The sequence below is a fragment of the Anopheles funestus genome, chromosome 2RL, assembly GCF_943734845.2.
Source record: "Anopheles funestus chromosome 2RL, idAnoFuneDA-416_04, whole genome shotgun sequence".
Classification (NCBI taxonomy): Eukaryota; Metazoa; Arthropoda; class Insecta; order Diptera; family Culicidae; genus Anopheles; species Anopheles funestus.
Window position 1 is genome coordinate 42,596,722 of NC_064598.1, and position 15,463 is coordinate 42,612,184.

The window sequence follows — 15,463 nt, forward strand, 5'->3', positions numbered from 1 at the left end:
GAATAGCTGAGTGTGTGTGTCTGTGTCTAAGGATAGAATGTGGACCAAAAATGCTAAAAAGTGTATAAGCTTATAAGTGTATAAGCACCACCGACTTATGGCACTTTATAGGAATAAGCCAAACCATAACCATAGGTGCTAAGCTTCTGTCTGTTTACGGGGCGCATCCAAATTTACCTCAGTGATTGTTTTGTTGTTTTTTTTTTTTTGTTTCTCTATCAACATACTTCACCCTACACTCACACTCATGCAAACATCATAATAATGTTGAAGGTCTTCCACCATACTCTCAGCACTAGGAAGGAAGTGAGAAAATTGGAACTTTTCGACGCTTCGAAAACTTACAAGTAACTAATTGAAAATTAATAGTAAATTACGTCGAAATAATCAAATCTATTAGAACGAGACGGAGCATCGCATGGAAGGAACTCACACACCAACAGGTTGAACGGCAAGCTTAGCTATACTCTATCCTTTACTACTTGTTGTACGTCCACGATACCCCGACCGGCCTTTGACTGACTGGCGGGAAGTTTCAACGTCCGAAGGGCACAGACAGTCTAAATCCCGATTGCTATACACGCACACGTAACAAAAAAAAAACAGGTTCTTTGAAGAAGGAACGCAGAGAGGTATGTAGTTGCGCAAAGTGTCTAAACCCACCGTGCAGCCGGCCTTCCTGCGATTCGAGATCTTCCCGATTTGCTGAGCTGCAGAAGAAGCAACAAGAACGGAAAGTGTTCACTTCGATGGGAGAGAATAATCAAAGCGAAACAGCATCAAACAAAACGATAATGACCCTAACGAATACGTTTGAACCTTACGCAGATTCACGCGTATCGGGGACGTTGGAAATGCCTTTACTTTGTTTCGATTGACGATACGGACACACTGGAGCTTCATTTGCTTTCAGAGATTTTGTGAAAGGTTGGAAGAAAGAAATAAGTAGGTAGCAAAATGAAAACTAGTGTGCATTAGAATCGTGAGATGTGGAAGTATTTTCTTAAATGTTTTATAAAAAAAGCTTGAACTTTAAACCTTTTGAAAGACATTCCCGGTTCGAAGGTAGATTGAGCAAAAAAAAAATAAAATCATAAGCAAACATTTTAATGAACCTTTCTCAGTATCAGCATGGGATAGAATTCTTCCAATCGCTAACGCAACGCTGCAACCATGCAACTGCTACTTGTAACTGAATCATCACACTCTAGCGAATGCAGCGACATGTTCTATGCAAATCATAACACCCCGTACATCCACTCCGCATGCGATCCACACCAGTAAGCGGAACGGAATTCTAAAGAAAGGACAATTAAAATAGCAACAGGGTGCGATTGTGTGCAGCACTCGCATTTTCCATTTCCCTCGATGAAAGCCCGTTACTAGGAATCGCGCAACGTTACACACTGCATCAAAGCAAAGCAACTGGAATGCAAATCCGGTGCTCTGCGTGCTGCACGGGCAGATTCACCGCAGGGTCACGAACGGGGTCTAAGCACAGTTTCGTGGCTTCATTTCAGGGAACAGTGTCGGAACATTCGCTCATAGCCGACCCCGAGAGAGGTCTGTCGGTGTCTTATGCTCATGCTACTTCCTTTCAAACCTTTCCCCAGCTATCAATCGATCTGGTAAGTCTACCACCACAGGTTGGGTGTTTTCACTCCCTCTTCCCGTGTTGGCAGGTATTTTGTTTAGGGCCTGTTTTGGCCTCAAAACGATCATTCGCGAGGGAACATCATTTATCAGCCTGTTCGGTCCAGCCTGGTTTGAAACAACGAAGATGTTGGTAACCAGCGACAAGATCCAACCATTGCTCAACCCCGTGTTCCGGCTTCTTCTTGCGACAAGAAACAAAAGCTACTCGTGTAGGGATAGCAACGAAAACGACGTAAGGAAAGCAGTGTGTCACCCAGTGACGATGAGATGACCATCGCTTGAACAGTTGACAGTTGACGAAGTGGAAGTCGTACTTGAAATCATAGGGAGTCGTAGTTTGCAGCTCTTAGAAGTTGTGACGCATTTTCAAACAAACAGTCATTTGCAATATGTTTATGCGTTTGCATTTTACTCCCTATAAAATTGAGTTTCATGAGTTGTTTTTAATACATTTGTGGTAGTCCATTGAGGTTTGGTTTGGTAAAATTGCCTCCTTTAAAACAGTTTTCTATTTTATATCCTCACCCAAAAGATCAATTTTCTCGTACATTTTCTTTTCTGCCTATCCTTCTTTCAGGCTATCAAACGATCTTTCTAACGCTGGTTTTCGTAAGCAACTGTACTACCCTTAGCATGAGCAACCTCTTATGCATGAAGATGCGCACACACGGTCTCACTCTAAAATCTCACCCTTTTATGTGATGCTGCAACTGGCTTCGTTGCGCCTTTGCCAATAAGTCACCGAAAGTGTTAAATGGGAAAGCAGATAAAATAATTAACTCTCCGGGCTTTAACACTGGCTGCAGCAAATGCGAGAGATCGCGTTTCCTGCTCGACCAGAACGGACCGGAAAATAAGCATTTCACGAAAAACACGATACACATTCAATTCCGAAATGCATTTTGCACCGGGGATGGCATCTTGGCACCGTGGCGAGGCCGCAGGTAACAGATTTTGTTACAAGATTGCCTATTTGGTGTTTCTTTTAATTAATTGCGTGATTTTAATTGAGTTCCGAGTGAAAGACGGCACAGGGTAGAGGATTGGTCGCGTATTCGTGTACGCTCGATTTGGACCACAGCAGCAGCAGCAGCAGCAGCAACAAGATTGCAGCGAGCAGATGAACGGAAGCAATACTCCACCTTCGTGTGGGGAGAGCGCCTTTGTGGAGTGTTTTTTTTTCTTTTAGTAGAGAAAAAAGAACACTAAATCCAACCCCGTTTTGTAAAGTAGCCAACACGACACACCACAAATCCGGGCGGGCACATGTATCGATCCTTAACATGCGGTACACTACAAACCCATGATCCCAGGAAGCCTCATTCGGAATCGAAATGGCAAACGGCCCAATCCGAACAGGCGTTCCTATCGCACGAATTGAAAGCTCGCACCGATCTGCTTACAGGGTGAGCGCAACGAAGAAGAAAAAAACACAGATTCACGCGGACAAATGAATAATGGGACCGAGATCGGGCGCAGCTTAGGGTAGCGACGAAGATTGCCATGTTTTCGAATTCAATTAAAACGACGTTACCATTCGTAACCTGAAGCACTGTTTGTTACCGTGCTCGAACTGTGTGATACCTTCTTAAAGAGGTACGCGTTCCAGCAACATTCCAGAAGATCAATATTGAATCCGCTGCCTAACCTTCCCGCGGTTGGTAGATGGTAAAACTGTTTACGTTGCAAGCATAGTCCCCGGTTCGTCCGGTAGCTTCCCAACCTCCTGTGGCTATTTAAATTGTTCAATTAATTAAGATTCTATACGTATAATGTTGTTCTTGTTAGAAACCACCCGCGGCACCCGGCACACTTCCAACTTTTGTCTTAGGACTGTCCGCGATCGTGGCCACAACACGCTTCTGGCTTCTGTTTGATGTTGTTGGGTATTGTTTTCTGCATTGATCACCAACCACACTCCGGTGCTCCGGGTTTCCCTGTGTTCATCCCCAAAGCTGGTAGGAAACAAATCGTTTCGCTACAATTTAGGAACCGGTAGGTTTATTTTTCACACCACATCCAGACGGGTGGCTTTCTAGTACCGCTTCCTAGCGACTACGTACCTCAACCCACTAAAACCATCACAGTAAGGTTTCAATAAATATTCTCTCCCTAAATAGCAGCCCAACATGGGAACTCTGGAGAATTCCGTCCACGAACAGAGTACGGGTCAAAGTTGACATGGCACTACACTCCGTGTCCTGGAAATCGTGTTCTCTGCTAGACGCTAGTGGACGCACACAGATGTGCAACCCCATCGGTTCCAAACGGCAGCAATAGCAGAGCGCCACAGTAGATCGATCGATCGATGGTTGGATGTTGTTTCCAAAATTAAAAGTTCAAACGAGCAAACATCATAGGTTCCAATGGGGAGGATACTCTCAATTCTACTTAAGAGTCCCTCGGAATAACTACTACAAGAAATTGATCTACCGTCTAAGACGTCCATTGGAAGTCTTCCATTGCGACCTCCGACCGCAGGAAACATCAAACAACCCCAGCTGTTTCCAGGACAATCTGTGGACTGTGTTGCAAACAGTTCCAGCAATCACGCGACGTGTCATCCAGCACCCTCTGGCTCGCGCTAACATAACCAACTTCGCGTACCTCACTGAAAACAAACCTGGTAGACGTTATCGACAAACTTGAACAGCAAGCCGCGGAAGGAGTGAAATAATCTAACCCATTTCGGGCAGCCTCCTGCGCGTTTTCTTTCTTCCTCGCGTTTCGAGCTCCAACGCCTTTATTGACTAGACAAAGCCCATCGCTTTCGGAGCAATTCTGCTGATTGACCGTGGGATGCTGTAGCTTTTTGTTGGAGATCGTTTTTTTTTTTTGTTACTGTTGCTCTTCTCCAGTGAGAGCTGCCCTCTTTGGCGAATAAAGAAGCATTTACATAATAAGACAAGGCTCAACAATTTATAAGACCACAAAACATCGCACCAGTCGTCGTCGCTTCCCTTCCCATTATTCAGCTGGTTCCAACTCGTAGCTTTTTAGTAGCCGGGAGGATATACTGCTTGTTTTGGAACCTTGGTCGAGTTGGTGAGGTGAAGTTTGGCGCAGTTTATCGGTGCGATGGATCGACTTTCGCCGTATACTACGGCCCCGGTTACGAAGGCGATCTTCGATGACCCGGCCGGACGACCCCAAAACGGTGCATGTCGGAGTGCCAGCTGCTGCATGCTCTGTTAGGGAAAGAAACGACAACAATAATTTCTCCACCGATACACTTCGGTAGAGGAAGCGATCGAATAATCGCACGCCGAAAGAAGGTTCCTTCTGCCTTCTTGGCTATTTCGGAGCATTACATCGGCTGCTCGATTTTCGACCAACTGCAACTAACGCTTGACACTCCATCCGGTTGTGGACTCTATTCTTCCATTTTTAATCCAACGCTTAACTTGATCGTTCCGTGCCACCCGGTTATCATTATACATTTGGTTTTCCCATCGAAACCTCCGGGCTATGAGGAGACTGTTGTTTTGTGGACCATTTCCTAAGCGACGGAATCTTATGCGCGGAACTGAACGTTTAGCGCTTAGAGATTGGTTGATTATGATAAAAAAACTACGTTTCGCGAATCCGCGCTCGTTACTGTGACTTTATTAGTCGTCGATCGTTTCCTCCCCAAACTCGTAGCCAAACCGGCATAGAACCGAACGTTAAGTTAGTCGCGAGATACTATCGTTTAAATTGAGATGTCCGCGCCGGGTACTCGGCGATGGCGCGGGAATAATTAACAAACAACGATGGAAGACTCGCTAAATTGTAAACCAATATGTGCAGATGCAAGTACTGCGGCTTGGTTTGCCTGAAAAACAACGGCGAGTTTCGCCAGTACCATCCCAAGAGCCCAGTAAGGCTATCTGGATCTTCTCCCGCGACCAGTGCTGTAGCTAACCAGCTAGCCAGCTATGTACCGTTTGCTTTATGTATCTCATTATATCTATCTCCCGCATATCTCGATCGAGCATGGTCGATTGACAGTCGACTAAATATTTGCGCTAAATTCTTCACCTGGCGGAGCCTAACCCGCTGGTATTGCTACCCACCCCCCAAAAATCGATGGTCACACACCTTCCAATCCTTCTAGTTGTCAGTTTTTTTTTCTTACTTACTCAAACATTCCACCGAATCTCCGGAGAAACGGATTGTGTGGGCGACTGTGAAATCTTGACCAAAGATTCTCGCCCTCGCTCCGGGTTTAGTCCATCCAGTGCAATGCACGTTTTGAAACAAAAGTCAAAAATCAAACAAGCGAACAAACATGCAAACATCACCGAAGCCGCAGGGTGACGCAAGTAGCGACGCATTCCACTAGCACGGGTGAAGGTGATGGCGATCATCACTACTACCACCGGTTGGGAAAAGTCGAGCGATCGGGCATGATACCGCTTCGCATAGGGTGTTTCGGCTTTGTGGTAGGATTTTTTGTTTTTAAATTTAACATTATTCACCCGCCGCCACTGTCACTGTTTACATCGGTTAAACATTTGTTTTCAGCATTATTCCTCACCGGCCTTTTGCCGACTGGTATCGTCATCGCGAGCCAGTATGCGGAAATGTGTCAATAAAAGCGGACGAGAAGGAGCCAAATGGACGAAACCGCAGACGATGATGCACTTGATGATGAGCATCTCGTAGAAGAAATGAGAAACGCAAACAAACACACAAACAAGATAGACAAGTGGGAATGGGGAGTAGTACGAGAACGATGAGAAAGCTCTGTATATTGATGCAGTTTTCCTTCCTTTAAGCTCCCCGCCGAACTCCAACTTTCATGTGAAACAATAATTCGATTAGGCCACTTAAACGAGCACTTAAACGGAATGTGTTGTTTTTTCATCCCCGTGCGTGTGTGTATGTGTGTGCATTTTTTGTTTCTTTTGTTTGATTTTCCTTCTCGAAAGCGTTCAAATTATCATACCCCTCAGCGCAACCTGGTGAGCTGATGGGGGCCACAAGATTACGTCCCAGCAAACACGGTTAAACATTGGCAGGATAACGCTCCCGTCCCAGTTCCGCTGGAAGGTGTACTCAATTCCACGATTTGCCCTGCCAAATGGGACGCGCAAGGTACAAAATGTCAAACTGAAATAAATGCCCTCGAGTGCGGCAATAAATAATACCTAATGAAATATCAATAACACAATAATAACAATAACTACGGTCAGGTAGAACCGCCGGTTTCGGATGAGACTCGCGTTCGGTTCAGCTATAAATAAAGCGACGAACCCCGCTGTCGTTTCTCGCCGTCATGTGGCCACGATTTGCTGCCTACACAACTGGTCCACCAGTTCAGTCTGCTGCTGCTGCTGCTGGTCGGGCGTTCGGCGATCATGTATGCTTCATGTACCGACGTCGGTACTTTCGTCGTTTGCACAAGTCGACGTGTGTGCAATCTCGCCCCGCGGCGTTTGCTTACCGAGGCGGCAGCAGAAGAACCTTCAGATTTCGACGCCCGCAATGCAGCGAACGACAATTGTACTGATCGTACTCCGATACGGCTTATGCTGCACTCTGCCAAAGCGCAATACGGCCACACTTTCTTCGGCGGTTCCCTGTTCCGCGCTCAACCATGGAGCAGAGCGGAGGACAATAACACCCGCCCAGCTCTATTGCTCGACATTCCCTTCTTGAGAGAATCGTTTGTTTTTTTTTGGTTGGACGGAGGATAGGAAATGAATGAGGGATGAGATTTTTGCAACAAACCCCACACTTTGAATGCCTCCCCACAAGCTCCTTCTAGCACACTGGCTTGGGAAAAGAACATTGATCATCATGTCCCGAGGCTCAGTTGCAGATGAGAAAGAAGTATGAGCTATTATTGTCACCTGGTGGAACGAAAAAAAAAGTTATGGTACACCGTAGCGATCCGCCCCGGACGTGTTATAAGCGAAAGTGAGCATAGAGAGAAGAGGAAGCATCACACACGGGAAAGAACAACTCTAAACAAGGTCGGAAAACAGCACCTTTACCGAAGCACCCCAGCTGCCACTCACCTTACCCCTTCCCATAATGGACAAAATGGGTCCGTGATTGACATTTCGCACCGTTTCACCCATTTTCGCCAGACTTCAATTGTCATTTAGTGTGGCAGCTTTGGGCAACTTTGCAAACTACTCCGGTGGGTGTGAGAGTGTACACAATACCTCATCCCAACCGGCTCGATACCGCCACGATGCATCCTCCCGCACAACTCGATTGGCAGCGTGTTGCGTCTCCTGCGCACCAGACCGCGAAGGTTAAGCGAGTTCACCGACGGTACCACGAGTTTCGCTCTGCGAAAGGGTTCGACTTTTTTTTCTCTTCCTTCCTATTTTTCCGTCTGCTCTTCTGCCACGCAAGCCGGCCCCGCGCTTCCTTCCTTTCATTCGCTAAGTGGTCCCGCGGAAGTGGCGGAAAGCGTGTAAGAAGACCCGGGGACCGGTAGTAGAAGCATGTCGGTGGCGGTGTCGGTGGTCGGATGGCCAATTACATCGAGGAACATTTTCCCACACCTGCGCCATACGTACGGCCCGGAGTTTCGAGACTGCTTTTCGGATATGAACAAAAAAAAACCGCGCAAGCCGCACCGAAACAACGAAACAAAACAAAAGCAAAATAAACGCCAAACCACATCTCTTGCCACTGTTCTTCCCTGTCTCGCACACAATCTCTCAAACATAACTTTAACCCCGTTGCCGAAATGTAGGAACCACAACAGAAGAAGACTGAAAATAAAAACCACAAACTTACCGAGGAAGCTGGTTTCGCTCCCGAATAACATACCGCTCAGAAGGGCATACCGCAATTCAATTCACTCCGCTCTTCAGCCTGAGTGGGATCATCGACGCCCAACGCACCCAGCCACTCAGCTAAGCGGATGTGATATTTTGATGTGAATTGCCTTACGTTTTGTTGAAGTTCGCATTTACTCAACGCCCCAAAATGGCACTGCCGTCACAGTGTACGCCGTGCCCAGAGAGTTTTGGGTCCTGCGAGACCAAAACCAGACAGCCGATGGTAACAGACAGCCGTCATCTTACAACACAACTAACCCTCCAAAAGGACCGTCGATCGAAGCAAAAGCAATAAGCTCAGTTCGAAAACTTGTGACTGCTTCAAAATGTTTTGCATAATAATTTAAATAGTGCTATACAATGTTACTGAAAGCTACCCGTTCTCACTACACCATCATTATGGAGTTAGTTTCGGTTGGGATGCATTCAATTGAAGCAGAAGGCTTTAGTTATTGGAGCTTTGGTGGAATGGTATTGCCGTACGCCCTACATAGCACCTGATTAAAATTGTGCAACGCTGACCAACGCTTTGCACGCTAATATACCGCCAAACCTACAGTTAAGGGTTAGGCGTAGTGATTTGCCGCTTTGTTTCGCCTTGCGCTATGACCCGAACCGCGAACCACCAATATTGTATCCTCCTCACTTACCCCAACAAGCCTATCTATCTTCGACCAAGCACCGTAATTTTGTGCTTCCCTTAGTGGGAAACGGTTTGATTGATAGCATTGTTATGTAACGTGCTATAAATCTTTGCCTACGGTCTGCACATTCCGTACGGAAACAATAACCTACTGCCACCGTGTGTTCAGGCACCGGGATTCTACCGGGTCCCATCTGGCTGGTCTGCCTTGAGCGGCAGGACAATTGTAAAATAAATTCACCATTTTATCGAGTTGTCATCGGGAAGGATCACCAACATACACACACGGCACGACTAATAAACGAGCGCATATTCCGATTCGGGCCACCGGACAAATGTGGTGCCGAACAATAACACCTCCACCTCAGGATGGGTAACATACGTTCGAATCCTAGACAAATATAGGAACACACATGTTGCGAAACCACCCATGTTGTGTGTTTTCGTTGATCTCGATCATGTGCGATCATTTCCACCCTCGCCATGAAAAACCTTTTTTTTCTATGAATCACACCACACAGTGCTCGGGTTGAAACACGTGTGACAATTTGCTTCCCATGTATGTACTTCATCCAACAAAAAAGAACATCTTGCACCTCTCGCCTCGCGGAAAATTAATAATAAATAAATAAGCGCTTAATCATACATAATTGAACAAGCGGAACATTGTTTGAAAGTTTTAATTCTGCAATAAATCTCAAACGCCCGCGCACAGCCGCGATTTCCGAATAGCGCAAAGGAAGCACGAAAGGTGATCGTGCCCGTCCCCGATCCAGCGAACCCTGTCACGCCGGCACTGGGAACTGTGGCTGGCATCAGGCCCATCACCGCGAGTGTGTCACCGTTGCCATCAACCGCACGTGAGACGGTACCCCCCGGGTACACCTTCCAACCCAGAGCAGACATGCAGATTAGACACTTGGTACCAGTACAGTAAAAGGGAGATCGTGCGCGTGAGATCGCGCGTCTCATGAACTGCCGGATCGGCGAGAAGGACCAGAAGGTACACAGGTACGACAATCGGGAGACCCATGTCTCCTGTCTTGTCGAAGGATGATGTAAATCGTAACGATATGTGACGTGCACACAGCACCAAGAGAACAAACCCGGCGTTTTCCTGGCTCCGTTTAGGCTGCGATTTGTTGCCGTTACTGTGAGCATCAAACCGCCAGAAGAACAAAACGGTTGTCCTCTAACAAAGCAGTGTGTGGTGCAGGCCAAAACGTACGACCAGCGGAAAGCTGTCGGATGTTGGAATTGTCTAGTAAACAGCAAGTTGCACCTCTATATTAAGTTTCGAGCCTACCTTCGAACCCGACCCGACACTCGCAGCGTTCGTAAAGAATCACAGGGAAATATACCAAGTTGTGACTTTTCGCAACACCTTCAAAGGTATGCTTCCACGAGACGCTAAACACCTCGCCACGCTCTCCGTGCTCCGTGTGCTTTAAAAGTTTCGATTTCAACATAGGAGTCGTCCCACTCGGATTGGAGAGGGAGGCCGAATGCTTCCCAAAAAAAAGCCCAAAAGCCAACCAAGCGGTGAAAACAAAACCAAACAAAAAATGGGAAGCATTGTTATCTTTCGGTCAGTCGGTCGGGATTCACGTTGATCGACGCACTCGCCCAGAAACATATACACACACCACATAAAGTGGGCACATAAATCATAAAACACCCGAAACGCCCGTTCCTGCCCGTTCGGTATCATTTTACCTACCGGTACAGGGTACCGGTCCCGACCGGCTTCAAAGTGCTGAAGCATAATGGGGATCCATGTTTGTAATTGATTGTCCACCACGGCCCGCTGAAAGTTATTTGTACTTCCATCCATTTTTTTTCCTTCAAAAAGGTACATATTTCGCCTGCTTTACCTCACACCCTGGTCAACATTGTGTAATCCGACTCCTTCACACTCACAGGGGAGCACGCAAGCCGTAGTGTTGGAGAGAAGCAGGATCCCAAGTGGACAGCTTTGTTGGGGAGCTTCCAACGCTTTGTGGAGTAATTGTGTTTTTTTGGGGACTGTCACTGCCATCAGCACACAAAGCGGAGCCGCTTCGATCGGAAAACCTAACCCCATCAACTACAGGCACTGGCACGCTGTCCGTGGGTTGGGTTCGTGTTGCTTCACAAACCAGATCCTGATCCACCTCGGTGGCGCCGTCTAGCGGTGCACTTCGGAAGCAGCTTGTCAGTGGCGGGAAACTTGACTGGACATTTCCACTTCAACGCCCCATCGATGCTTTTGATCGTGCGAACCCATGTACACAACAGCTCTGCTCTGCTCGTGTATTCGTCGGGACGCTTGCGTTGTGTAATATCGTGCTGCAATGTGGACTTGAACGTTTTGTAATTGGATATGTTCTTCGATGGATGAAAGGGAGCGGTCAGGATTTGATGATCGGGATCGATCGGAGCCGTACCGGCGCGTATACAACCCTACCATGTTCGGACATACAATCCCGATAGCATTTTGACAGTGGCGGGCAAAATCAAACAATCGTGGAAATTGTACCCGAATTAGTTTTCTAACTGTTGTGGCGTTGTTTGTGGCCCAGACAAACGCCGACAAACAACAGCAAAATTCATTCTCACGATGGTACGGATCCAGGAATGTGATCCGCTGCACGAATGGTGGATCTCGCGAATCAGATCATCCTCAACCCATTACCCATTAGACACGAATCGAACGAATCGTACGATCGGTACATTTTTCAAATAGTCAGACACAGTGCTCATGGTGTCCGTTTTACCGAATCGAGCAAGTTACGTGTCCATTCCAGGATACCTCATTTAAATACGTCCTTCTTACGACCCTTTCCAACATTCCGTCATTCGTACCAAGCCAACACTGAGCACTGGCTTCGTTTAGCTTAAAATAAATGCCACACCGGCATTTTGGTGTCCTGATGAAATGGAAACAATACCTTCGCGTTCGCAAGGCGTTATTAATTAACGTGCGCGAATGCAGCCGCCAAAGTAGCGTCGGAATTTCGACGGCAGCAAAGAAGCGGAACGGAAACGTTCGAAAAGCGAAAACACTACTAAGGGAAGGAAATATTCAAATACTTTACCCAGAAGGCAACTAACGCGGTACCGGAATTCTGTACGAAGGTGGACATTTTATTTACCCACCAAAAAAACAGGCTCTTCGCAACCACAATTCTACCGTCCACTCGCTTTTGAATAGATAGTTTGACTCATTCGTTTTGACCCTCGTTAAGCGACGACTAAATGGATATTGGAAGGAAACAGGCGAAAGACTTAAAACACCCAAAAATCCGTTCCGCATACCGGGAAGATGGTAGCGTGGTGGGATCATCTCCGTTTTAGTGCAGTGTGTATTCATTTTCCTTTCCTTTTCTTGTCTTTATGTCCTCACTGTCATCATTTTGGTGGACCCGTCTGTTTGTTTCCTAAACCGTCCTCATCTTGCAGTGTGTGAGTGTTTGCTAAAGAGCGCTGCTTCGTCCAACATCAAACAAAACACTTCTTTGCTTTATGAAGCGGCCCGGTGTTAGATTTTGGCGTTTGGTGTAAAGGTACCCCCCAACCTGCCTGGTAACATCGAACGGGGGGGAAAGGGGAAAGGAGGGATGGAAACGAAAAACAAACAGAAGCATAGCACCTCTTCCCTCACTCTCTCTCTCTCTCTCTCTTGCTTCTGCTCAAATATCACTTTCCATCCCCCCTGAGTCACCGAGAACATCAGTGCCTAAATCACGTCCCGATTACTGTCATTGCGTATTTTTTCCCACCACACGAATTGACCGGGGCCCCGGGAATCTGTGAAACACAGTGATGAGTCGCTGCTTGTTTTTATCTTCGTCTTTGTTTTACCTCCAAAAGTTAAAGCAGCAAAACTTCAAGGCAACTGCAAATCGTCGATGGTGGGCCTTTTTTCATCCGCTCGTCGCAATCTTTGTCTTCGATCGGCGTGCACGTTTTCGGCAGCGAAGGCTTTTATTTAATGATCTCATGAAAAGGCCATCGTTCATCATTGAGGACAGATCGATCCTTATCGATGGATCGATCAAATTTTCGGATAGTTTGTCACCATGCTCAGTGAGATTTTTTGGCAGATACTGACGAAATGATGCTCGCATATGTATATACTATTTTGTTCTTCAAAGATGTATTGCATTAAGCTTTTTCTCTTTTATAACTAGTTCTCAAAAAAGTGAAACCAATCTTCAATCTATCATGCAAAACGCCCATAAAAGGATGTCAAATTTTTACCTCGTTACCATGCGTACGTATTTCCCTTAAGTAGCTACATAATTTACATTTCTTCCATCCACATTTGACCTAACTTTCTTCACATTATGGAGTCGTTTTTTTCTCTCCTCGTCTTGATGAACACTTCAATCCTCGATCTTGGAACTCATCGACAGCAGTTCCCAATGCTGTGTACGTGCTAATTGTTAAACACCACAAACACTGCCGCCACCGAAAGGGTTCCATCATCGGGTACTTGGCGTACTGTAACATATTCGGTCGTAAACCTAAAAAAAGCCGCCTCCCAAAACCTCGACCCGACTGTACTCGATCCGACGGTGACCTAACGATCGTTCACCAACGTACAGGCCATCACGTCCGGAATGAAATGTTCGACCGAGGTGGAAGTGACCTGTAGCTCTCGGTGAACTTTTATTACCGAAAAGCATTACCCTATCGATTTCCATCATTGGACATTACGAGAATTGGGGGTGCTTTACAGAAGTATCGCTTGAAATGGGAACTGAAAATATATAAACTCCTTTTCCTTTACCGAACTCCACGCAATTGTTTCGTGTACAGCTTTTTCTCGGAAATACTGTAGTCTTAAACACAGCAAGAAGCACGCTTTTGTCACTTGCGCGGCACCACGTCCTGCGGTGCGAGTAATTGAACGCACTTTGAAGGTTTAACGTTGAATAATTACTCTCGAAACGGTTCTTTTGATCGATGATTGTCTGTTTTTTTTTTAAAGTTACAATTTCTATAAGCAATGGAATGCATTTTTTGTGTTCCCCCTTTTTTTATTCCCCATTTCGTTTAAACGTTATCAATTCTAAAAATGTCTCTCATTTCTCATCGTTTTCCTTTACAGATGCCGCCCTGGATGGCGTGGTCCGCTGTGTAACGAGTGCATGGTGTACCCGGGCTGCCGGCACGGCTATTGCAACGGAAGTGCATGGCAGTGCATCTGTGATACGAACTGGGGTGGAATCCTCTGCGATCAAGGTAAGTTTCGAGGTGGCGTTCGGAATCGAATAGCGATCCCAACTAAACCACTTCCGGATTTTCAAAGCATCCGGTTCACTTTCCCTACCGTACGTACGTCTTGCTTTGCCTCGCAATGCGGTCGTGACCGGGCGTGTATGCATCGAAACCCTTTTTTTCCTCTCCCAAACGTATCCTTTCCCGGCTTTTAGTTGCAACGGGTACACTTTCCCGCGGCAAAGAAGGCGCAAGGGTGTGAGGGTGTGCGTACCATACGCCACTCTAAAGCACCGGTTCCATATTGCCTAATGCAAGCTCATTTAGATGAAAAATGAAATCGATTTCGAGCAATGTCTACCACACGACGCACGGTGCAAGATCCGCTCGCTTCGGTAATTAAATACCGATCATTTCTGGGGTAATTACCGGCCGATCTTGGTCGATCGAAAAAGACGAACAACAAAATGGCGAAACATCGGGAGAAAGCATAACGTGATGCCACACGCACACGGGTCTTTACGGGAAAACGCCTTTACAAGTCTTTCCTAAAACCAACCCTTCCCACGTGCACGAAAGAGAAATAAACCTTTAAAAAGCCCTAAAAAAATTCAAACATTTTACCCAACAGCAAAAACCAAAAAAAAGAAACACCATGTAATCGATGGATTTTCGTGCCAGGTATCAGAAGGCCACGGTCGCCATTACTTTTAATTAATCGATTAATAATAAATTTTCCTTGTTTTAACTCTTCATTTTGCTCGTCTCACCATTCCGTCGCTTACCATGCGAAGGTGCGTTTTTGTACCCAAGCGCTCGAATCGAAGCGAATGCACTATCCGTACGCACAATCTGAAACAACGTAAATGGGAACCGATGATACCAAAAGCCATCGCAAACCACGACGCAACCATGGGAGATGGAAAAGGCTACCGGACGAAGGGGGAAAAAACCTAATTAAGTTGAAATTTAATTTTTATTGTTTAATCTTATCGCTCGACGATACGATAGTGGCTTAAAATGTTTTCGGCTGTATGTCTGGATGAGAAAAATTGCTTCCAAAAGTTCCAATCAATGAAAGAAACCCACTCACCTAAGGCTAGCCAGACATTTTGGGACGCCCAAGAAATAAGACCTACACCACACACGTCAATTTACGAACACGCTTGACTCG

General features: G+C 46.3%; 1 protein-coding gene across 1 annotated transcript in view; it reads left to right on the top strand.

Moving 5' to 3' along the window:
- The window catches only part of LOC125761255 (protein serrate), a 104,642-nt gene that overhangs the window by 60,328 nt on the left and 28,851 nt on the right, over nt 1-15,463 (top strand). Inside the window, exon 8 of the mRNA XM_049422208.1 lies at nt 14,180-14,313. Coding sequence (XP_049278165.1) covers nt 14,180-14,313 — 134 coding nt within the window. The remainder of the gene's footprint in view (nt 1-14,179; nt 14,314-15,463) is intronic.